The following is a 24,535-nucleotide window of genomic DNA, read 5'->3' as shown; positions in this document are numbered from 1 at the left end:
CAACCATCAACTAATCCCGACGTGACAACCAGTTCGTATGTCTCTTACTTGAGGGTCTCTATGTGTAACATCACATTACACGTCTACATTTTAAACATAAAAAAACACATGGATATTAAAAGATTTTAATTTATGTATTGAGTAAACCAACGGCTTGTGATTGATCATTGAAATAGCTTTACTGCAACAAACAAAGCGAAGGCACCTTAAAATATCAAGTAATGTACAATATTCAGCATCTATGGATCATCTGGTTTCATCATTAATTACTACTTCGGAAAAATAAAGATACGGGATTTTAGGCTCAATTATAAGAGGAGAATTTCACAGCTTAATTCACGTTTTAAGTATTACAATTGATCCCAGCTTCCCTCACAAAGCAGCAGCTTGTAGATTGCTTTTAATTTAGTCCTTTTTTAGAGACGTATACTTTGGTATTCTTCAAATAACAGTTCGCTTCAATGAGCGATCAATTTTATCGAATTTAACTTAAATTTAATTAATAAATTTAATTGAAATATTATTAATCGCCAGACAATTTCATATATTAGATAAATTTTTCTTTCGATCATACTGGCTAACATATGCTATATGGTCAGCAATGGATAAACTAAAAAAGGGAAAAAACGGTTGCTGCATTATTAGACTGACAAATCCCGTCGGCGTGCAGTATATCGCGTTTGAAAAAACAGAGATTTTAGTTTATCCATTGCTGACCATCTAGCATATGTTAGCCAGTATGATCGAAAGAAAAATTTATCTAATATAATAAATTTAAATTTAATTTAATTTAAATCTTACAGATTTTTTGTTCGTACGAGTCTTCCTTTCCTGTACCGAGGAATATAGCTACTCAAAGCCGATTTAGCCGTTTGCTAAAAAGCTGCAATGTGAGAAAACAAACTTTCAAAGAAGGTCTCTAAGATAGGAAAGTATTTGGAAAATCTTCACGAGGAATAGGTTCTCATTTGATGATAATCTTATCTTGGATAATTAGTGATTTTAGGCACCTACATTCTATGGAACTAGAATTTATATGCGATTGTATACATTTGTTATAATTAAATCGTTCTCTATAATAAAATTGCGAATCTGCCATCTGCAGCTGCAGATTACTAGATTACGTACGCATCTGTTTGTCTGTGTACACTTTCGTCGTACGTTATTACCCAAACGTATAAACGCGTTGTCTTTTTTTCTTGTTTTTATCTCGTTAATTGAAAAATTAATAAAAGAGTTTGTTCTGCATTTACGTTGTATACTTATTGTTTGTTGCTAAATTATAAATTGCAATGAAAAAAGGATAAATGGTTGTAACATATTATTTTCTTCTAACGTTGCAACCGAAAAGAAAACCAATCTTTTTTTATTTCTCGTCTCTTTACGGGCTTTAAATGCCGGCAATGCGATGCGGCGATATAAATGTGAGATGAAGATATGACACACTCACACATTTAGCTCTATAAATAAGAATGCGGGTTTTTATATATAACGAAAGTGTAACACGATGTTGATATTTTTATTAATGTTCTGATACGGGAATCATAATGTTATTAACATGACAAACTTATAAAATAAAGCATACGGATACGATCCTTTATCGCGTGTATATACAAACGTTATAACAAAGTCTGGAAGAATATAATGAAAGAAATATATTCACTGTCACAAACATGAGGCACATTCAATGTATAGAACGTCCCACCAAGATCTGTGAAGCTGTCTCGATATTGTATGTATTCTTTAGACGATAATTAGTATGCACAAATCTACATTGGCCATTTTGCCATCATCTCTTCTCCAAGTCGGATGATTTTCTAAATCTATGGATCAACTGTACTTAGAACGTTCTTATTGTGTACTCAAGTAGAGAAAATATTAACGTTTGCGATCGATTTGTCGCAATGCATCACTGTCTCGAACTTTCATTTTCGAAGGCGAGCTTGTACACATTTATTAATATTAACATCAATGCATTGCACTTAAAAACAAAAATAACAAAGCGAGCAAGTAGATGAAGAACTTTTTGATTAAGTAAAAAAATATTATTTTATATTTTTGGTGAAGAAAACATTATGAACAATAATATACTCAGTGTAATGTACGTTATTCGTATATTTACCAAGTAATGAGTTAAAGTATTTTCTCTCTCTTAATATATAATTATTATTTAAAAAATAAAATTATTATTTATAAGATAAAAAATTGAAAGCATAATAAGGGATATTATCAAGTCAGTAACCCATCGCGACAGTTTCGTGATACGTGTACTAACGTAAATTCAAGTGTAAAAGTATCTCCTTTATCCTAGAATCAATATCTTAATTGTCACACTTATACATTATATGCATATGTGTGTGCACGTGTGTATGTACACACACGCATACACACATATTCACGCACGCACGCACACAAACAAAACTTTTTTTTTATATCTTTCACTCCTTAAAATATGCTACATATTTAAGATATAAATATTCAATTATTACAGCACAAATCTAAATTTGTGCCATTAAGAATCGCGAAATGAGTGTTCGGCCGTGTCGAGAAATCGTTATTAATTTTCCGCAGTATAGGCTGAGTTTCGTGTGAGCGCAGGATGGCCAATGAAATAATTATAAATAATTTATGCATAAAGTAAGATATATAAATAACTTAAGCGAGTCCCACAGGGTGAAAGATATGATTCTCTGAAAGGAAAATAATATTAATCTATGTACAAGTACACAGCACGGCGTCGTGCTAATTGGGATTAATTTTTTGCAATCACAAATTTGTACAAATTCCCTTTTGTACACCTCTCATTTGGTCGTCTATACTATAAATATTAGTATTTTATTTTTAATTCTCAGCGGTGTATGAGACGCCCGGAGAGTTCTTTTGTAGCAAAATAATTTTTGCGATCCTGTATCGGCGCGCGCGCCTGTGTGTGTTTTTTGTGTGTTTTATGTAAGTGTACATATACTTTATAGACAATTCAAGCGCCAGAATCTCGAGCCAGGAGGCAAGATCAAAATTAGCCTTTGTTATATTATATATAGTTTTTTTTATATAAAAACAAATTACTTTGTTACACGAATGTTCAGCAGGCGAACCGTCATCTTACTCCAAACAAGAATTAACATAGTGATGCACTTTATGTATTAAAAAAAGAAGGAAATAGAACTATTTTTATAAAATACAAGCCAAAACATAACACAATATAAACATCTATCCCCGTGCCATTTAAATAAAAAAAACAAATTAACGAATACGTTAAACGAAAAGATACGTCTGCCGAAAATGTCAATACGTAAAATCCAAAGATTAATACAATCCAAGCTAGAGATATTAAAAAAATACAATAGCCAAAATACTCATTAATCTCGCTGATGAATCCATAAAATTGTAAGACGATAGAATTATCCAGCTGCTAATGCGACAATGAAAAGCAAGAAGAAGACAGCAGAAGAGAAGAGCAAAAATTTTTTATGCAGTAGAAACAAGGAGAAAATGGGAAAAAAAACTAATCATCGAGACATAATCGAGTATTCAAACACAAATGTAGAAATGCTATTTCCTCGTAGTTTATGTTCTCTGGTCGAGAGTAAGGCGATATGTATGTGTGCGTGTGTATGTAGTCAAATGTATATGTACAGGAAAAAGAATGAATGTAACAAACTCTGTGAACCAGTAGAAGTTTTTGTCGTCTCGTCTTTGGATTGAAACACGGCGATCTCGACTTTGGTAAAAGTACAACGTTTCCTGCGGTACTTGGGTGCATGGTTTCGCGTTGTTCAACCTTTGTTTCTCTCTCTCTCTCTCTCGCTTCAATTCCGCTCCGATCGCGTTTGACCACACTAAAGAAAATTCAGTTAGAATTCGCGCTGTTGCTCGAGTCGTAACACCGAGTTGTTCTCCCGCTTGCCGGTGCGCACAGGTCCGCGCACCCTTACCGAGCGGATTGTACTAATTGCCGAAAACGATCGTCACCTTTTCACGTGGTCGACGCAACAGTGTCCGTCGACGGCGACGAGAACGTTACTGCCGTCGTCGCTTCTGCTGTCGTCGTCGTTGTTACCGTTGTCGTCGTCATCGTCGTGGTTACCGCGTTGCTCAGCTGCGCGCTTGACTCCGAGGTTCGCGTACTCGAGTCCTTCTCCACGTACAGTCTCTTCACTATCTTGTGCTCGTCGGACGAGCTGGACTTCCTCTTGTGCTTCGAGCTCGACGAGTGGGAATGACTCGACGTTGAATGGCCGTCCTTGCTGGTACCACTGTTACCGGACGACCTTTTCTCCTCGTGCCTGTGACTGCAGTGATGATCACAGTGGCACTTCCTTCTCTTCTCGGATTTCTTTTCGATGTTCTTCGCTCGCTCGGATTTCTCTGCGGTAAGGGTGTAATTGTGCGACAGCCCGGGAATGTTCAGAGCGTCGTCGGATACTTTACTATAGTCGGTTGTCAGCTGGGGACTTCGGTGTCGGTGTCGACTGTGTTTCCGCTCCCGCCTCTCGCGGTCTCTTCTCTTCTTGTGTCGTTCTCTGTCGCACTCCTTATCGTTCCTGCACTTTGACTTCGAATGCGTCGCGGCATGAGACTCAAATGACTTCGGCGAGTGTTCGTCACTGCTGCCGTTTCTGCTGTTACTGTGTCTCTCGTTTTCAGTGGATGAAGACAGAGATGACACCAGCGATGACGAGGAGTACGAGGGAGCACTGATTTTTGCCGTTGTCGCGTTTTCACCGAGATTGCTGCCAGTATCGATCACGAAGTCCGTGGTCTTTTCATTCTTCGAGCTCTCCTTTGCCTCGTCCTCCGCCATCTCGATCAACGCCTTAACGGCATTCTCCGTCGCACACTCCATCTTCGATGTGAACGCCAGCACCGTCTCCATCTCCAACAAGTGACAGTATCGCTCAAGTTTTGCAGCGTCGTCTTTGAACTTTTGTTCAGCGAGCTCGAAGCTCTCCTTGTGAATCTTCTCCAGCACTTCCTTCGACGCCTCCGAGACTCCGTCGCGCAGTGACTGGCAAACCTCTTCGACGTCGGTCTTCGATTTATAAATGGCTATTTCCAGCGCTTTGTCCACCACTTCGGTGGCGTATGTCTTGGCAATGATCTGCCGCTGCGTCAACACCTCCTCCTCAAGAACCACCAAAGGTGAATCTCCGGTTGCTGATGCGTCCCTCGACGGGGACAAGCCTGTGCCGCTCAGGTGTCTCTTAGCATCCTTCAGGGAAGACGAGCTATCGAACATGGGAGCTACTCTAGCTTCCACCGCGCTGGAAACGTTCTCTTTACTCGATATGCTTTTACTGCTGGATTTATCGTGGTGGCTACGGTGATCCAACGATGACCTGTGACCGCTGTCGTATTTCTTCTTCTTATAGGAGTGACTATTGTCGGAACTGTAGCTATGCGTGTGATGACTACTCGATTTATCGCCGCTACGACGATGATACTTATGCTTCTTCTCCGATCTTTTCTCGTCCTTCTTCTCGGTACTCTGTTTCTGTTCGCTGCTCTCGCTCTTGGACGACTTAGCGTTGCTGAACGGATCCGACGATGGATTGTCGTTGTTCTCTTCCTTGTCCTTCCGCTTGAGTGACGTGTGTGATCTAGAGTGATGTCGGCTCTTGCGATGCTTCCCGTGCTGATCGGATTTCTTCAAGTTGCCCTGATACTCGGCCGCTCTCTCCTTCGCCTTCTCCAGGGGATCGATCGACAATTTTTGCTCCAGGCGCTGCCGGTTCGTGTTCTCCTTCTGCTCGTCGCCTATAATAACAGTCTCCAGCGACTTTTTCTCTTTAATGCGGTGAGCAGATTCGTTCACTACGCGGCTGTGCTTGATACTCGAGTTGTGCTGCGACTCCGGATAATACTGCTTCAGTCTGATGTGCCAAGCGATGCTCGAAACAGCGGAGACCGTTCTGAACTGATGGATAATGTTGCGCGGTAGAAAATATATGTCATTGTCATAGAGATTGATCTTGGCGTAACGGACGCCCTGCCTGCGCAATTGATTCAGCTTAGCGTCCTCCACCCATTGTACGCACTGCGATATCGGTGGCTCGTGCAAGTCCAGCTGCAGCTTCTCGACGAGTTCGGTGAAGTCGCCTGCGTAAAAGGCCACGACGTCCTTCGTGATCCTGTTATACTCGGATGCCTGACCGCCGTGAACGGCCTTCAACACGCCCACCGCCGCCGTGGTCATCCTGTCTAGCCCGTGGCCAACGTGGTCAGCGTGCGCCTTCGTACGATCCTCGAACATGTACTCCCGAGCTTCACTGAGTCGTGGCAGGTATTGTAGATTTCGTAACTCGTTAATGCCCGTCCTGCGTCGTTTATACGGACTCTTGTTTATGTCCGCCGTTGGTACCAGCTGTTCACCCGGTCTGATCCACAGGATGGGGCCGTCGTTCGATTCTTGCGGCGTTTCCATCTTCACGACGGACAGCGGACCCCAAGGCATCGTCTAGAATACGATGTAGTTGTAATAAATAATATGCGACGTCTCAAAGAAACAACAAATATGTATGGTATAAATAGGACTGTATGGATCATAAAGCAGGCAACTAGCTTAACGTGTCACGACGAAAGTGTAGTGTCATACATAAGTATATGTGTGTGTGTGTGGATGTATTCGTTTATATGTTTATGACGTATTTACCATTTTTAAGAATGGATTCTCTTCTAATTTTTGCAGCAGATCCGGAAAATATCCGCCAACTTCTTCATGAACAGTACCTACGAGACTTATCTGATGCAACGGTCCGTATCTAACGGTGCCGTTGCTGTAAGCTTTACAAACTTGGTCTTTGTATTGAACTATCGTGGTCGTTTCGATATCACTACTTCTACCCAACACTCCGTTTTTCACGGTCAGTGTGGGGTAGTTATTCGCCATGTGATCTAACAGATCGGGTAGATATGCAGCTGCATTGTGCACTATGCCCATCACATGATGAGCATTACCGTTCTCGTCCTCGCCAAAAACCACCTAGGGCAGACGGATTTCACATGTAAAACTGTGTGCTTAAAATCCCAAGAAGTTTTCGTCACAATTATGTGACGTACAAAGATTTTTCACATCTTTTGTTCTATAATTTTTATAACTGTTATATACTTTTTAAATTATTTTCATAACTTTATTCGTTATACATTATTTTTTTACTTCATGATATTTTATTATAATCTTTGTTTTGTTACGAAACCGGATTGTTTACCTTGAAATATTCCTGCGTCAATTCTTCCATTTGTTCTCGCGACAAGCTGTCAATCTCGTCTTGATACATGTGGACCACTGTCGCACCACCATTGGGATACGTTTCTATGTGAATGAATTTCTTGTACTTTAGGCCGTCCAGCAATTCACTCTTCGTCACTGGATTGTTAAGCATCTTATAATTTTTCGTTTGCAGATTCAATCTCAAATTGTCATTGGTCGACTTGGAGAAAGGTAGGAGCTTGCTGCTCAGCGAGGACAACACGTGACGGTCACGTTTGCACTGTATACCGACACTTGCTCTCTTAATCTTTTTACGTCTGTAACATTGCGAGCAATGTCGTCTGTCGTCCTTCGAGCGCTTCTCTCTTGAAGACGAATAGGTTTTCGAGTGCGAACTAGAGGATGGATTAGACGAGTTGGTGCAACTCGCGGATTTCTCTTGAGACGTAGTGGCGTCGATGCCTGATGCTGCGACCGTTGAAAACCCATCTTCCGCGTCTTCTGATTTTATTATTTGCTGTTCCTCCTGCAAGTCTACGGGCTCCTTTTTGACTTCAGATTCTACTTTCAATTCTTTGCCCGTGATATCTTTCTCTGCAGCAGCATCTTGCTGCTCGCTCGATTCTCTTTTCGTGACACTCACTTGCGTCGAATCGTCGACTTTCTCCGGCGGTAAACACAATGGATACTCGGTGACTTTATCCACGTGTTTAGGAACATTTTCGGTGCTCTCCTCGTTATATTTTGCCGTATCCATAATGACTGTAGAATTCACTGACATCATGTTGTTGGGAAACGTAGTATCCGGACTGTGAGGATGAGGACTGACGGAAACTTTTGGAGGATAGTCGGGGCTCCTTGGACTGCTAATGACCTCACCACTACTTTGTGGGCTCTCCCCCAGCTGCGGTGTGTTGTTGGAGAAATTCACGCATCTCTCTAATTTTGTTTTTGCAGACAATGTGTGTGTGCCTCCGGATAACATTGCGTCCTTATTATATGTGATGTCGGGCTAAATGGAAAATGATTCATTAAATAATAGATATTAATTATTATATTGATTATAGCATTATAATACAGTAATTATTATAGATAATTTTATATATAATAATTACTTAGATTTTGATATAACTTTTGTAGAACATGATGCAAGTAAGTGCTAAAGCTACTTTACTCGTCAATAAAGAACATGCTTGATTTAATAAATAAACATAAAATATATTTGACACAATTGTGTAGTACCCACATGTATAATGTGATGAATTGGTTCTGTAGCAGCTTTCACTACATCATTATTGCAGTGATCTGGGCTCCCTGTATCACACATGTATCATTTCATTCAATAAAAATTGACAGTAGGCTTATTTGCCATATATTATATCAGTTTTGTATTTATTATGTAATGCATAGCTCTATATCTAAAAATGCAGTTATTATAATCTTTAATAGATAATATTATCTCATTTGCAAAAATAATCGTCACATTTATTTCTTGTTGAGACAACTTCATGGAATTGAAACAAATATATTAGTATGTGCATTGTAACAAAATTATTATATTATCACAAAAGTGATTATAATTTTTTTACTAATTTTTACATTAATTTTATATTACTGTCAATTAACTTTTAATAGTCAAACAGACAAATTGTTTCCTCATGCAATAATAGATCAATGTTTTGTCTTCAAGTTTTTACAGATAGATTTCATATGTTTTGCCAAGAGTTAACCTTTCGTGTTTTGAAAATCTTAATACTTATATGTACCATGTATGTATGTATGCCGAGTAGTGACACGGGAATACAAATGATTAAAACGACAAGCATAAATGGTTCAAAGGAATAAAATTTTCTGAATACGTTATACTGAAATAGCTTTCAAGCCTTAATTATATAAAGTAAATCATCTTTAATACCAATGAATTGTTACTCATACCGAAATTCACATTGATATACAAAAGATACAGAATACTTTGCAGGACATTATACGTCAGCTTAGAGACATTCCGCAATTATCAGTGATAGATTTGAGAGTGATGCTGTCTACTTGGAAAGGATCCCCCCCGAGATTCCTTCTTGACACCCACAATGAATGATATGAAACATGATTACCGTCTGGTTCTGCTGGAAGACAAGCAGTGCTGTCCAGGTCAGTCCTCTGGTGAGACATGATGCGCCGCTGAAGAGACGGCTGCTGCTGCGTGTCGTTGTCGGGCTCACCTGTGACCCGTTCCTCCACATCACCGGACGAGCACACGAGGCTCGAGTTCCTCGGTAACGAGTGCCCTTCCGTGTTCGCGTGAAACGGTGACGCTGCAGGGATACCTGTGGGCGTCCTGGGCGAATTACGCGCGGGATCGTTCACGCGGTCGGCCGTTCCCTCGGCAACGGTGTGCCGCGTCGTTTCGGACGACGTCGCGCCCGTTGCTCCTTCGCCAGCTGACTCGGCCGCTCGCTCAATCGTATTATTTACATTGCATCTTACGTTTGACACGATACCCGCACCGTCCTCGGATGCCATCTTAGTTCCATGAGCAACATCCCGGACGCGGCGATACTACGCCGCCGCTGATTGGTGGTCGCGTTCGCCGGCGACGGTGCGCGCATCACGCCATTCGCCCGCGCCAACGTCGCCGAGTGGGGATCGCTCCAGTGAACGGGGCGGTTCTATCCATCCGAGAGACATTTTTATCCGCCGGAATCGCTCGATCTTTCAAATCTCGTTTTCCCGCAGAATTTTCATTTCTGCAACGTGCGCGACACGCGAGATTTTAACGTCTGCGATACTGCGAAGAAGCGAAAACTGGATAGATCATTAGCGATGTCGATCGAGCGACGCAATCGAAGCTGAGCTTGATCGGAAACTCTTTCTTGTTTTCGAACGGGAACGGATTGAGAAATTATTTAGAAATTAACAAAAATTGAAGGCAATTTTTTTCTATGAAACTCACAAATAAAGCAACTAGCATGCAATATATTATCGAAAAATAATATATTTTCTATTTATTTCCTACTTATCTTGAATGTATTATTGATATCTTGTCCTTACACAATTTTTATTACACAATTTTATTACCATACGTGCTGAACAGAGGGCGAAAGAGAGAGTGAGATGAAAGTTAAAAATTTATTTGTACCTTATATTTGTTTCTTGAGCATTATCATATCTATATGATACAGTATATATAGTTACGTATACGTGTTAATTTTCCACCACCCACTAAGTATATAGTGTTATTCCTCATGGAAAGTTGAGTCGAAAAGTCCTGAACTATTTTTCCTTATAATGTTTCACGAAAGAGTTATTGAGTTAAGGACTTTTCGACTCAACTTTCTGAAGGAACAACACTATGTACTTAATGGGCGGTGGAAAATTAATACTCTGTATATAAGTATAAATAAATAACATATATTACTCATCGCTTTGATCATCGCTTTGGTCATTGCTTTTGGTTTGTACTTTATATTTTAGTTTGAATCGTTTTGCCCAACCTTTACTTGCATAGAAAACAAACGTTTTTGATAAGAAAGGAGACGCTGCAGACATCGCCCATTCTTGTATAGTCCTTGTTGTTACCTGTACATAATGTTTTAGAAACACTTAAATAATGTAAATATTTTCATAACGTAATATAAGTATGTTCTTATATCTTATTATTTGTATATGTAGTTCAATTATGTAACCTGTTGTGAGGATTTTCTTGCTTCTGTAACTCGTTCAAACGTTTCCATTTTCATCTGTCTCCACTTATCCAACTTTGTTCCACCTCGTTTAACAGTATTTGTCCATTGTTTTAATTGTTTCATGCTTTTTAAACGGGAACAACCATGCTTCTGCAAAGTTTTCAAACCCCATTTCCAATGCGCTTCTGCCAGGGCAACTGTTTTTGCTTTATATGATAAAGGGATATAATCGACTGAGAATTCTGGTTCCTCTGGCATATAATTGGGATCTTTAACATTCTCAATACACTATTAGTAAAAAATTTGCAAGATTGGAAATAATTAGCAAAAGCAGACTTCAAAACATACCTCTTTATTGTACTTTTTATCTTTGTTAAGTTTGTTGTATGCAATATTTTCAACATTCTCGGTACACTATTAGAAAAAAATTTACACTGTTAGTAAAAATTTGCATGAAAATTTGCATTCAAGATTGGACATAATTAGCAGAAGAAAACTTCAAAACATACCTCTTTATACTTTTTATCTTCGTTAATTGTCTTGAAAGCAGTATCTTCATCTATTATAATTTTGTTATCTGCCAGCACGTCCAACATATTCTTGTAGAGTTCTTCTCCCATCGGAACAGAAACGACCGATATTTCTGCTGGCGGTCTGTCGGCGATCAAACCCTCGCTTTTAAACTTGTAGCAATAAATTCGAGCGTTTGTGAGTTCACTCTTTTTTTCTGTTTGCTCCATTTTCTAGCGATGCACTACAAGCAATTTCACGTATATTAAATAAATCAAAGAGGCAAAAACTTTCAAGATTAATCAATGATGTATCACGAAGAGATCTGATTGTTTGTGTACATACATACTGCGACAAACTAACCACGTTTTTAACCTCTTCTCCTTCCAAAATGTCATCCTATGGAGCGTAAATATCCCCAACCAATCAGAGCCGGCGGGGTCACGTGACCAATTCGCCACTCTCTCTCTCAGAAGCTCTCTACTTTGCTACATACAGCTATCTGATTGGCTAACAAATATCTAGAGATCATATTCAAAACGACCTTAAATAAGAACAGACTAGGACTGTTCTAAATGTATGACTAAACAGTGGATCAAAAATTTTTGATTTGTTGAGTAGAGTACGATTAAAATGAAATTCAATGATGTTTTTAAAGGGAACGACTGTGTTCAACAAACCGCAATTGTTTTTGTAATTATTTTCGATTTTCTGCTACTAATACTTTGTTGAGAGAGGAAAAGAGAGAGAGAGAACTCACATGTTTACTCTCAGTGATCGCCATTTTCTTTTTCCAGCAAGATAAAGATACGTAGTATCTAAGCATGAGATGTTGAAAAGCGTGGATACCGCTTGGATAACATATACGTGCGTGTGTGTATGAGTTTACAGATACAACAATATTACAATGCGGATAAAGATGCATAATAGGTTATAAAATTAAATTCCGTGCATTTTACTGCATAATCGTGTGATACTTGTCTCAACAAGATCTCTTATAAACTTTGCGAATTTGGATACACAATCGTAGTCATGTCAGCTACGAAGGTAAGTTCAGCGTTAATTATTAATATTGAGAACCTCGTACACCTTGTATATTAGTAACAACACTGATCGAATGAATTTTTGCGTACGTCCATTTATTTACGCTGACGAGTGGAGTACAGCGACTTGTCATGCTGGTGACTTTTGCTTCGTTTTATTTTAGGAAGTGACAGAGTTACAAGCATTCAAGACGGTCTTGTATCACAGCATCGTGATACTGGCGTTCCCTGTGATATCGTTCTTCGTGAGCAAAGTCTTTTTCTTTGATGGTATGAAGGAACAAGATATGATTACAGTTACAACAAACATATAATACACCATGTACTACTGGACTGAGCATCAAGTGGTGGCAGGCTGCTGCTGAGTTCAGGGACAAGGACAGCACAAAGAAATTAATACCCTTAAGGATCAGTTTCCTCGTCACATGCGTGGTGGTCGAGCAATGTCTCTCCTGTAACTCAGCGTCAGCCTCTCTCCTTCTAACCAATGGAGGAAATAAGATAATGCGTGGGCTCCAGTAGTACATGGTCTATGGTCTATATTACAAATATCTATAGCTTATATAACTATTAAGGGGATGCTGGAGTTGCTAGTGAACTATTTTTTCACCATAGTGATGGTAATTGCAGTTTCAAAAATTCTCTTTATTGCTTGTGCAGAATAAAAAATCCTTTTCCACAAATGAAGTATAGATAGAAAGAAAGTCCACTCTACAGGACTTTATATTCAAAATAGAAAAAAGTTAAAAACTTGCATTTGTCTTTTCTAACTTTTTTCCATTTTGAATATAAAGTCCTGTAGAGCAGACTTTCTTTCTATCTATACTTCATTTGTGGAAAAGGTTTTTTTATTCTGCACAAGCAATAAAGAGAATTTTCGAAACTGCAATTACCATCACTATGGTGAAAAAATAGTTCACTAGCAACTCCAGCATCCCCTTAAAATCACATCTCTCCGTACTTTCTTCAATAAGGTTCTACACTTGGCTCGACTAGGCTTCAACTAATAAGTCCTTTGCAATTTGTTTCTAGGTCTACTAGGCCTCAGCCATGTGCCAAGCAATGTATACTCGGCTGGTGTCGCAATCGTGGTGTTACACGTCGCCCTAGGACTGTTTATATACAGAGCGTACTTTGACGATCGATCAAAGACGTCAACAGTTAAAAGAGATTAATTTCTTTATTGTATTAAGTACACCTTGGTGACCATACGCGATATAATCACAGTCAACACAGCTGTCTCGGACGTCGTCGTCAAACTGAAACTAACGTACTGCATCGTGCTGATTCACTGACGTATCTCTGTGCTCACTTTTTGCATCGACCAGTGGTCGATCAATAGATCGTCGTCGGGCGCATTATTCACGGAAACCATGTTGTCTGTAATTACACATGATTCGTACAGAGAGAACAATTGCTTCAACGTAATTTATATTAAAAGATTCTTCTTCCAAGTAATATATATATATTATATATATACATGATTGCAATATCGAGCACTACTCAATTTTCATGAAACTATTAAAGTATTACATATTTCCGTATACAAAAACACAAAGGTGAAATAAAATCTTGTAATATGTCTAATGTGATTTCCTTCTCGTAAGGCGCATGTTATTATCTATTTAATTTCATCTTTTTCTTTATAAAGTATACATAAGATTGTGATACCTCATAGATTTTTTTGTTCTTACGTTAAAGAGCAAAATAGGTGTCCATATTTCCCTTTCTGCATAACGAGAGCTATTATTCGAAAATTCCTCTGTTCATCATACATCCGTTTATCCAAACGATTTACAGAAAAGAAATATTTAGAAATATTTATTCATTGTACATGCGTAAAAAACTTATTGAAATTATTTAAAAAAAATTAGATATTGATTTTTTAGATTCTATAAATAGTAGCACGATATGAAAAAAAGGAAAGAAAAATATAAAAGCAATCTATTGAACAAACAATTTTTCAGTTTTGAAGTAATGAACTTTTGAGTTTTTCAAGCTTAAATAAAAATGAATAGAACATATTTTTTAATAAGAATCTGTGTATTCTATGAAAAATATGACAATTGCTATTAGTATTTTTAAAGAATCGAATTTCCACTGTTGTAAACTTAATCGATACTTGATCTAGCTACCAAATTTCCTCACATAATCTCTGGATATCTAGACTATCTGTTTTTAAATAATCATATATAATCTACGTGTTATGTCAACTTATATCAAAGAGCAAAACTCGCACGGAAACAATATAGTAATCGATGTACGTAAAATATAAGAAGACGAGAAAAGAAAACTCGTCATATGTGGTAGAAACTTTTCATCATTGAAAGAAATAAAATACCCTCTCTCTTTCAACACTTTCAAATTTTTACATCTTGCTAATGCTAATTATATCATACATAATTAGATCGTGACTCTCTTAGCTGCTAAAAGCGACATGGGAACAAAGTTAGGCGCGAGAGTGAAATATGGACTGTCCATATGTTTCGTGTTTTAGGATAATAAACTAAATCCCCCGCTACAATAAATTTTACGTGCTGTGAAGTATAGTAGAGTAATATAAATACGATGATAAAGAAATATACTATATGTCATTGCGTGAATGCCTATAAGTTATGTACAATGATATATCTATGCCGAGATATTACTCTCTCTCTCTCTTTCTCTGATGTTTCTGGAAAGTGACTCTTGCACTAAAAAAACGACTCTAAATTGGGACTGAAAGATTACATAATAAATTCACATTGCAATATATTTTTTGTCCACTTTTTTGTTCATCGCAAGTCTCGACGCAGAATTTAGCGAGGAAACGCTATCAGTGAAACATTAATTTATTTAAGTATCATAAATGCAACAAAAAAAAACACTTCTGACAGAATTTTCGCTGCTGATCGTGAGAAACAGTGTGTGTTTGGAATGAACAATTGTATTATTAAATACACAAGATCGCCAGCGACAATTAGCTAGTTCGCAATTTAATTTAGTTAATTAAATCTAACTTAGTGTTTCGCTCTACGTGTTAAAAGTCGCAACAAGTTAATCGCTTCTTACTGACAGTAACTTTGAGAACTCTCTCTCTCTCTCTCTCTTTCTCAAGTAAATCAGAGCAATTCAATAATGAATTTAAGAAATGTATTGAAAAATTGAAGAACAAAATGAAAAGTCTGCACAACCTACGCGTAACGAGGAAGCTTTAGTATTCCGCTTTTTTGAATGCTGTCCGGACGATGATGACACTCGCAATATTACATATCCCGAGTGTCGTGGGGTGTTGCTCTCGAACGAAATATTTTAGGAAATCTTTCCCTAACGCGCATGCCTTCTAACAATAACCTTGATCAGTATGACTTATGCTGGTAGAAGTATTTCATTAAAATAGATTATAATAGAGACAAGTTGCAGAGAAAAAAGAAAGAACAAGAAGGAGATTGAACAATCACGTGGTGGTGGTGTGCAATATCCAGCTACGGTACATCAGACGCTGTTTCGAGATACGATGCATTTTTTTTCGAGACACGCTTCAGCCAAAGTAATGAAGTATTCGCTATTTCTCAATAACGGTGGATTCAACACATCATTTAAAAACACATAAGCTGCGGTGACCGTTACTCCACGTCCATCTTCTCCTCTTTCGTTTGCTGCTGATTGGACTGCTGATTGTGATTGTTGGTGTTTTGATTTTGATTACTCTTCTGTTCGTCAGCGGGCTTATCCTTCGGCTTCTCCTCCTTCGGCGGTTCCGCTTTAGGCTTCGGCTTGTTGAGAATCGGCAATACCGTGCTGTCTAACGCCTGTGCGATAATAAATGTATGCATGTATGTAGATCATGTGGGTCACGGACGAACGTTCACGCAATTGCGATCAAGATTTTGTTTTTTTCAATGCACTTACTTGTTTCTCGGCGCGAATATGCGCTATGGTAACCGGCGGTTGTTGCGTGCGGAGCGTGCTCGCAAGCAGCATACGTTTCTCCTCCAACCACGTCCACTTCTCCTGCACCGTTTTCTCGACCGTCTTCACCTCCTCTTCCGTCAAGTGGGAATACTTGTCGTCCTTCCCGTTCAACGTTTTCATCTGATCCAGAGCCTTCTTCGCCAACTGTAGCGCTCCTGCCAATTCTTCCAATGCCGGAGCTCGGCCTTCAAATTCTACTCTCCTCTCCTTTATTGGCTCCCCTTGAGACTAACGCAACGGAACAATATATAAGATGTAAATTGTCGAATCGTTGAACGCGGACGTTTCATCGAGTTACCTTTAAGCGCGTTAATCGTTCGGAATAAACCTGCCGCTGGCAATCCTCTCCCTCCTCGTAGAGCCAGTTTTCAGTGTCGTCTAATGTGCGACATAACGCTTCTTTATCCGTCTCCGTGATGAACGTGGCTAATTGATTCTCCTCGGACAACTTGGCGCGCAGATCGTAAACGTATTCCTCTAGAGCGTTACGCGCGTCGACCCGCTCCTTCTCCTGCCTATCTTCCGCGATCATCTTGCCCTGTTTCACGAACAAAAGGCGTGAGCTTACGTAATAATTAGATAGCGTGCTCGTAAGCGTTTTTGCTGTGTCTGAGGATTAAATAGTGGATTGCGTAACATGTAGGTCATACATTATTGTAATCTATCGAGTGACATGCACACACACACACACGCGCGCGCGCGTACACACCTCTTTTTCTACTGCAGCATCGAGATCCCGCAGAGATAGCCCGCAAGCATTGGCATCGATGGGTAATTCTATCGTACGAATGGCGATCTTCTTCTTGCCCTTGTCGTCGCCCTTGTCGTCTCCCTGAAACAGAAAAGAGTCACGAAATATTTATTCAATTCATCATTCAACGGTAATGTTCTTGGTCGGTTTTCCAAGTTCATGAATTCAATGCGTAGAATATATTGATTCCGATTTCCGCGTCCTTCACGTACAATGAGATACCATATCACACGTGTCTTTGTGTGTGAAGTATGCTTTCTCTCTCTTCCATGGTAAAGATTTTATTTTTTTTCTATATATATTGCTGTTTCGAGTCCGTATACTTCGTGCGAGAGATGAGAGATGTGTTACGTCATAAAATAAATTCTGCAATCTGTATCTTGTTATACGTGAATGTAAACACGTGATAAGGACACGATAAGTAGGTCTTCTGTCGTATCCGCTTTTCTTTTTTGTTTTTACATTTTACAAATAGAAAAGTGTGATCAGCGCGTCATCCGCCTTTTCGGCGGACAGGGACGTTCGTACTGCTCGGTATCGCACTATTCTGTATTGGATATTCTCACTGTCTCTTTTCCTTCTGCGACCAAGTATGTAGAATAGCAGAGCAAAGATAGATGACACAGACAGCATGACACAACTGTTCTTGGACCCATATGCATTAGCAAAACGATTGATTACATAATCAAACAATACCAGAGACTATATATATATATATATATGTATATGTATATATATATATTGTAAGTATCGCGATGCGTTAGTTTGCATTTCATAAAGAAACAGACAAGCCAATCTTTCTCTAGATTTTCATGATGTACTAGAGAGCCGAGTTTGCAGAAGAAATCGACACAGGGTTGAAAATAAATTCTACGCCCAAGCCAAACGTCATGCATCCCGATGGTGTAAAAATGGCAATTTAAAATGGTAAAATTTTTACAACATTCTAATGGATCTTTATATAATGGTCTACGAAAGTACGGAACAGCTTGCACTATCTCTACTCTCAAAAATTGCTATGCGTGAGAACGAACAAGAGGTAAGAAATGAGAGTAAACGAGCGAGTCTCTACACATCAAGATGTAGGACAGTTGCAACAACTATGAATCGACTATAATGTAAGGTAAAGATCGAGGATGTGACGTATCGCGTGTTTCACCAGTTTCGACAAACAAATAAATTTCACAGTCGCTCTACGAGAGGGGGAGGAGCGGGGAACGTTAATCGAATCGGTTGCTGGAAGTAAAATGCGTAAGGATGCGCATTCGGTGCACTAAATGGACGGCAGGTTGTGCCGCTTGCGTTACATAAAGCGACTGCAATTACTGTGCAGCACTCATTACCGGTGCGAGTGTCGGTCCGATTGTGTCAGATTGATTTCCGTTTGAAAAGTGAGCGGGTGACAAAGCCAACGAACGACAGAAGGCGAAGCAAAAGAAATGGCCAAATTATCATTCGGTCCTAAGCGGCACGAAAGAGATTTACGGCGGGGAAGCTTGAGATTCAGCACAACACGTATGCCTCGATATGAACATATATGTATATTATGCGTATGGGTCCAAGTAGAGGTAGTATGCCGCGTACCGAGCTGAACCAAGAGAGAATCCTGCAGGAGTAGGAGGAGGCAGTACCCTTAGCACCTCTCCCACCGTCATCGGCGTCTGAGTTCCGTCGTGTCTTATCCATGCTCACCTAAACCACAATAAACTCACTCATAGTTATGCACTCGACGCTGAACGGCACGAACGTCGCATGCACGCACGCACACGCGCACACGCACATATACCACACACACGCGCGCGTGCGCACGCACACACGCACGCACGCACACACTTGCAACACAGACAATTTGCGACTGCGATTACTTTACGTATTTTATGTTCTACGACGTAACCATTCGTCAGCGAAACGAAAAGTCGCGATGATCACTAAGCATCAACGCGTCTTCCGCGAAGAGTAGAAGAGTAACGTTACAAACCTCCGGAGCCGGTGGCTCGTTAGCCTGCGCCTCCTGATCAGGTTTGTCCTTTTTGTCCACCGGTTGCGGATCGACGTCCATACTGTTCTGTTGTTGTTGTTGCTGTTGCTGCTGCGCCTCCTCCTCCTCCTTCTCTTGCTGAGTCGGCTCGCGCTTCTCGATGAGCGTCGCCGACGCGATGGTCAGGATGCCGTTCAGATTCACTCTTACCTTCACCTTGACCTTCGCCGACTCGCCCTCCGCCGTGGCCTTCACGTTCTTTATCGTGAATGTTCCTAAACAGTTAACGAGCATCAGACGTATGAATTGGTGTCTCTGTTCAGGCACAAAACAAGAGTTTCCAGAATAACAAAAATTAAGAACGTACCGATATACGTCTGCGGATAACCCGGGGGCGGCACAGTATAGCTGGCAGTGAGCGTGAACGGATTCGAACGATAGAACGTCAACATCTTGGAGAATGGCACAGGATGATTATGTCCGAACACCTCCATCTCGCTGAAATATCAAAAGCGAGAAGCGAAATTAGTGGACGCTCAGTTGAATCTCTCATCAACGGCGGCGACGTGTGTGCTTACCCCTCTTCGCCCTGAGTGGCGTCCCACGTCAGTTTCAAGGGATACGGCTGTATGTCCGTGACCGAGAACTCACGGACGCGCACGGCGGGGCTGAGCATGGCGCACTGCAGCGCACAGCCGCGCGAAACCGCCTCGTCCTGGTTCAGGGTGGTCGATATCGGCCGACCAAACACCTCTTCCACTAAACGTTTGAGGGCGGGAATGCGGCTCGACCCGCCCGCTATCTCGACCGCGTGAATGTCCTCTAGCTTTAATTCTGGATGGATTACATTTTCCCGTTAATACGAAAAGGAAATCGCGAGAGAAATTTGTTTATTGTTGTCACGGGGTGGACTTACTGGAATCTAACAAACATTGCCTAAGAGCCTTCTCGACACGTTGAAATAGATGGGCGCACATGGCCTCCATGTCGCTGCGTTTCATCTCGCCGTGCACGTCCTTCTCCTCCATAAAGCACTCGATGTTGAGCGGCAGGGTGGTCGAGTTGGCTGACATCTGTTTCTTCAGCTTCTCCACCTCAGACAGTAGTCTTAAGTACGCCCGCGGATTGGAGTGTACGTCGATGTTGTACCGCGTCTTGAAATCGTTGCAGAAGTGCTCCGCGAGGAGGACGTCGATGTCTCTCCCGCCGAAGTGACTATCGGCGGCACTCGCCAGCATCTGTCACGTAACCAGAATAATCTGATTGATTTTTCATAAATGTTTAAATATTTTTGAATATTTTTCTATTAACTGGCATACCGTATCGTGCAACAATATCAACGTTCGCGTTAAAAGAGCACGTATAATACTAACCTTGAGCTTGCCTTTATGAAAGGCACAAACGCTCACTTGCAAGCTGGCGTTACCGCAATCCACGAAAACGATATTTCTAGGAGCTGCATCTGGCGCCGGTAAGTCCTGCTTATAAATACCATAACAAAGAGCGGTTGCGGTGGTCTCGTTAAATAATCGTAAAACATTAAGGCCTGCGATCCTAGCGGCATCGAGAAGAGCCTGACGCTCGGCTTGCGTGAAGTATGAAGGAACTGATATAACACAATCGTTGACGGCGGTCTGCAACGCCGTCTCGGAAATATCTTTCAGCTTCGTGAAGAGCATAGCGGTGATTTGCTCCGATGTAAAAACTTGTTCCTCCTCCAGGTATTGTACCTACAAGTCGGATGGATATATCTTAAGTAATTTTTTTATAAAACGAAACGTTTATTGAGCGACGAACGTCGCTCAATAAACGTTTAACCGCGGTTTCCAATAATGCACACTTAGTTTTGCACGGCAAGCAACATTAATGAATCATTGCGGCACGCGAAAAAGATATAAATAAGATATGAGTCTCTCTCCAGAGAAAGAGGCGAGAGAGTCCTGGCAAAGTGCCTAGATTACTTTTGATTCTCGGTCATTAAATCGTGCAAAGGGAATTACGACTTTTGAAATGCCAGATAAAAATTTTTTTTCCTTTCACGACACACAAATATATTCGATAAACGTAAATTTGAGAGTCTTAACGTAATGATTAATCCAGCTTTCCACATTTTTCATTATAAAAATAATTCAATGCTTTTGTAGCACTGTCAAAGGAATTTATGACTGTCACAAAGCTGTCAACACAACACTGTCGCAGGAATTTACAAAAGACGGACTTCGTTCTTGATGTAGCAACACTTACATGTATGCCTATGCTTCCATCAGCTTGGGGAGATATTTTGTAAGGGAGGAACCGCATTTCGGATTGAACCTGTGGATCATTGTACTTTCTACCTAGTAGCCTTTTGAAACCATATATGGTATTCTTCACATTGGTCACCATTTGATTCTTGGCCGCTACTCCGAGTATTCGGTTCTTTCCGCTGAATGCTACCCATGATCTAGAACCCAGAGGATACATGATATATCGTGCACATTGCTATCTCGCACAACGCACAACACACATGTACAAAATTAAATGTTAAACATGTTTTATTTATAATTTATATATAATTTATTAATTTTATTGTATTCTTTAATGTGATTATAGAAAAGGACTTCTTATTTTTATTATTCTTATTTAAAGTCATGACTTTACACTAATAAATTGCCAGTTTGGTTGAAGGAGTTTGTTTTGATGTATTCTGGTGGAACAACACACATAATTCTAATTATAATTTAATATTTAGATTTATAATATAGTATCTAATATTATATGCAGGATCACAGACATAAAAATATTATATATTAATATTTGTTATAAATTACATTACGTTATAACATTTATGTATCACATAAAATGTCACTTGTACATGTTATAAAAGATGACTGCAGATGACTCACTGGCAATTTAAAAAAAATTACTTGAACAGGTTTATTACGCGGGAAGATCTGAATAATCGTTAAAGAAAGAATTACGCACACGAGCGCGGCTGTGGAAGATAAATATAAGCTCGCTGACAACTCCAAAAGAAAAACGAAAGGAAAGGCGCGAGTGGCGGCGGGACTGTTTCGGACGCTCCGAAAACACGTGAACACGCTGCCGCGACAAATGTGATACCGATGTGATGAGATGCCTGTAAATGGCAATGTGGGACCGATGATTCTCGAGAGTACGATAATCCCGCGCGCTCGCCCGCTTTACTATCATCCTGCCATTTTCCATTCGAATTTTCATTCGTTTCAAATTGATATCACTTCATCGGGGATACAAGGATGAAATAAATAAATGTTGAAATACAGATTCCGATGACACCGACACGAACAGACCTCGAAATTTCATTCTCGTGACAGTTGAAATTTCACGCTAGTCTAGAGCGCCTTTTCGTAATTTCGTGAATGGTAATTTCCGTGCCATCGATGACAAAATCGAAATTTACTCGGATGAGAGTGCGAAACAAAATTGCATCGTCGAGTAACGCTGCCGCTGATTTTTCTCGCATGACGTATCGGTGCCCGTAACTGTATCCCGGATTATATTCCGAGGCACATGACGAGGATAAGGAAAATCGCTTGCGGTAATTCATTTCCGTGGAGCTGCGAGCGAGGCGCCGAGCCACGGGCACGAAAGTCGCGGATTCACGGCGAGCGACGGGGCCGGGGGGACCGGCGGGCCGATACACCGGTAGGTATAATCCCTGGCGAGGTGCCGTCAAGCGAGCGAGTGTCGCTTCGACGGATCTGGCGGAGCGGTATTAGCGGAAGTTACTGCAACTTACGGCGTGCTGCGGAGACTGTAGTCGTTCGCGATGGTCTCGATGCCGCCGGCACGCGCCACGGCCACGTAACAGCTCTCGTTGCCGAAGTCGATCCCGATCACGGACATCGCAGCCATGGCTGTTCGGTTGGTGCTTTCGGCCGAATCGACACTTCCTCCTGCGTGACACAACAGAGAGCGGATTTATAGAGCTTCCCTACCAGTCGCACCCGTCGTCGTTGCCCACGCGAGGAGGCATCGATACGCACTCCGAGCTCGAGATGCACGATTTACCTTAATCAACGTCGATGCGACTCGCGATCACGAGTGAAGATCCGACAATACGCAATCACAGTACACGCGATGCACTAAGGGAAGCCGCTGCCGCCGGACACTGCCTTCTGCTAAGTTCGCTTCTTCAAAACTGGCCAATCATCGCAGCGCCGGGGGACGCGGCGATTGGCGCGCCGCGCGACCTGGAACGTTCTGGAAGCTCACGCGATTGGCCGGTTCCGCGGGATCGCCGGAGCCGTCCGCCGTTTTCTCGAAAAATCGAAAGTGGCCGTGTGTGTGGTTACACTTGCGGCTACCTTCGTGCGACAGCGCGTCGCGCGGAAGCAGAGTCACTCGTAATTTAATGATCGCGTGTAGTGGCTCGTCAAATCGTGGAGTCGATCGCTTTCGTACCGACGAGTTTTATGTGTTTGTTTGAATTTGAAAACAGATAGCGCGGACGAAAATCATACGTTACAGTAGCATGATCGATAAATTTTCAAAATTGCCTCTTTTTTATATCTTTCCTGTTCTGCCGCGCAATTTTGCGAGCCCCGTGCTTTTCCTGTTTCTGCCTTTCTTGATCTATTAAAAATAAATAAATATATATAAATAAAAATAAATATATTATCGTTTAATAAATATAGAACAGGAAAGCTCGAGTGAAAAAGTTTAATTGTTATAGATTATTTATTAAGCGAGAGGACAATTGGCGCGATTCGATGTTGGCTTTGATCGTAAACAAATTAAATTACTTTCCGCGTAGTATATAAAATGCGATGACAAATGAGAGAGTTCTGTATCTCTGACGTCATTAGGTTGAAAATTTACTATAATTTCTTTACGTCGTACCTCATATTTCAATGTCAGTGTCAATATTTTATGTCCGGAGCAGAGCATGTTCCTTATCTTCATGTAAAAAGTCGGCGATTGCCAATCAATTGCCTAGTTTATTCGAGATGATTCGTGACTGATCAGTCATCGAGCATATCAAGTTATCTCACGAAATATTCACCTGTGCTTTCGTAAGGAACTTTGAGACGCCCTTTTACGATCTGTTTACCATTTCTCGTTGCGGACTTGCAGCTATGAATAATTCCCGATTGACCCGTCGCGTCAATGCGAATGCGGCTAACAAGCCAACGCAAAGTATATGATGTATCGTTACGGTATATAATACAGTAGCTCACTTTCAAGCAGTTCACTTAATTTTTTAACGTATTCTTAAATTTTTTATTTATTTCGTACTTATCTTGTACGTATTGATAGATCTAGTTTCACGCAATTTTTATTACAACTTTAGATGTAATAATATGCTAGAAAGAAAACGAAAACGGAAAGAGCGAGAGAGCGAAGAGTTCAGATGGCGATACTTAACCTCGCTAGCTTCAGGCA

At 40.6% G+C, this 24,535-nt stretch overlaps 4 protein-coding genes across 7 annotated transcripts; 1 reads left to right on the top strand and 3 right to left on the bottom strand.

Moving 5' to 3' along the window:
* Positions 1-113: 113 nt before the first annotated feature.
* LOC105280669 (round spermatid basic protein 1-like protein) lies at positions 114-9,759 on the bottom strand. The gene is made up of 5 exons (XM_026968374.1): positions 9,322-9,759; positions 8,457-8,524; positions 7,209-8,222; positions 6,653-6,982; positions 114-6,457 (listed from the first exon to the last, which is right to left on the bottom strand). Exons 1-5 carry the CDS (start codon positions 9,728-9,730, stop codon positions 3,977-3,979), a joined length of 4,302 nt encoding a protein of 1,433 aa, XP_026824175.1. The 5' UTR covers positions 9,731-9,759; the 3' UTR covers positions 114-3,976.
* Positions 9,760-10,322: 563 nt separating this feature from the next.
* Positions 10,323-11,899, bottom strand: LOC105280672. Of its 3 annotated transcripts, none has more exons than XM_011341377.3 (5): positions 11,767-11,899; positions 11,403-11,647; positions 11,242-11,307; positions 10,894-11,043; positions 10,323-10,786 (listed from the first exon to the last, which is right to left on the bottom strand). In XM_011341377.3, the coding sequence occupies exons 2-5, from the start codon at positions 11,631-11,633 to the stop codon at positions 10,622-10,624; spliced, it is 612 nt and encodes a 203-aa protein (XP_011339679.1). In that variant the 5' UTR covers positions 11,634-11,647; positions 11,767-11,899; the 3' UTR covers positions 10,323-10,621. The 3 variants fall into 3 exon arrangements, with proteins under 3 accessions (XP_011339679.1, XP_011339678.1, XP_011339677.1); XM_011341376.3 differs by having other exon boundaries at positions 11,753-11,842; XM_011341375.3 differs by having other exon boundaries at positions 11,749-11,841.
* Positions 11,900-11,960: 61 nt separating this feature from the next.
* Positions 11,961-14,030, top strand: LOC105280671 (vacuolar ATPase assembly integral membrane protein VMA21 homolog). The gene is made up of 4 exons (XM_011341373.3): positions 11,961-12,096; positions 12,201-12,450; positions 12,611-12,716; positions 13,479-14,030. Exons 2-4 carry the CDS (start codon positions 12,436-12,438, stop codon positions 13,619-13,621), a joined length of 264 nt encoding a protein of 87 aa, XP_011339675.1. The 5' UTR covers positions 11,961-12,096; positions 12,201-12,435; the 3' UTR covers positions 13,622-14,030.
* A 1,147-nt stretch (positions 14,031-15,177) lies between these two features.
* On the bottom strand, positions 15,178-23,298 carry LOC105280670 (97 kDa heat shock protein). Of its 2 annotated transcripts, XM_011341370.3 has the most exons (13): positions 23,162-23,298; positions 22,890-23,046; positions 21,374-21,572; positions 20,503-20,859; positions 20,046-20,367; positions 19,708-19,963; positions 19,497-19,627; positions 19,130-19,404; positions 18,736-18,843; positions 17,110-17,232; positions 16,699-16,938; positions 16,338-16,628; positions 15,178-16,237 (listed from the first exon to the last, which is right to left on the bottom strand). In XM_011341370.3, exons 2-13 carry the CDS (start codon positions 23,003-23,005, stop codon positions 16,052-16,054), a joined length of 2,604 nt encoding a protein of 867 aa, XP_011339672.1. In that variant the 5' UTR covers positions 23,006-23,046; positions 23,162-23,298; the 3' UTR covers positions 15,178-16,051. The 2 variants fall into 2 exon arrangements, with proteins under 2 accessions (XP_011339672.1, XP_026824176.1); XM_026968375.1 differs by lacking the exon at positions 18,736-18,843 and having other exon boundaries at positions 23,162-23,297.
* Between the last annotated feature and the right edge of the window lie 1,237 nt (positions 23,299-24,535).

Source organism: Ooceraea biroi, chromosome 3, assembly GCF_003672135.1.
Source record: "Ooceraea biroi isolate clonal line C1 chromosome 3, Obir_v5.4, whole genome shotgun sequence".
Classification (NCBI taxonomy): domain Eukaryota; kingdom Metazoa; phylum Arthropoda; class Insecta; order Hymenoptera; family Formicidae; genus Ooceraea; species Ooceraea biroi.
Note: the sequence above shows the minus strand (reverse complement) of the source record. Positions and strands in the feature narration are given on the sequence as shown.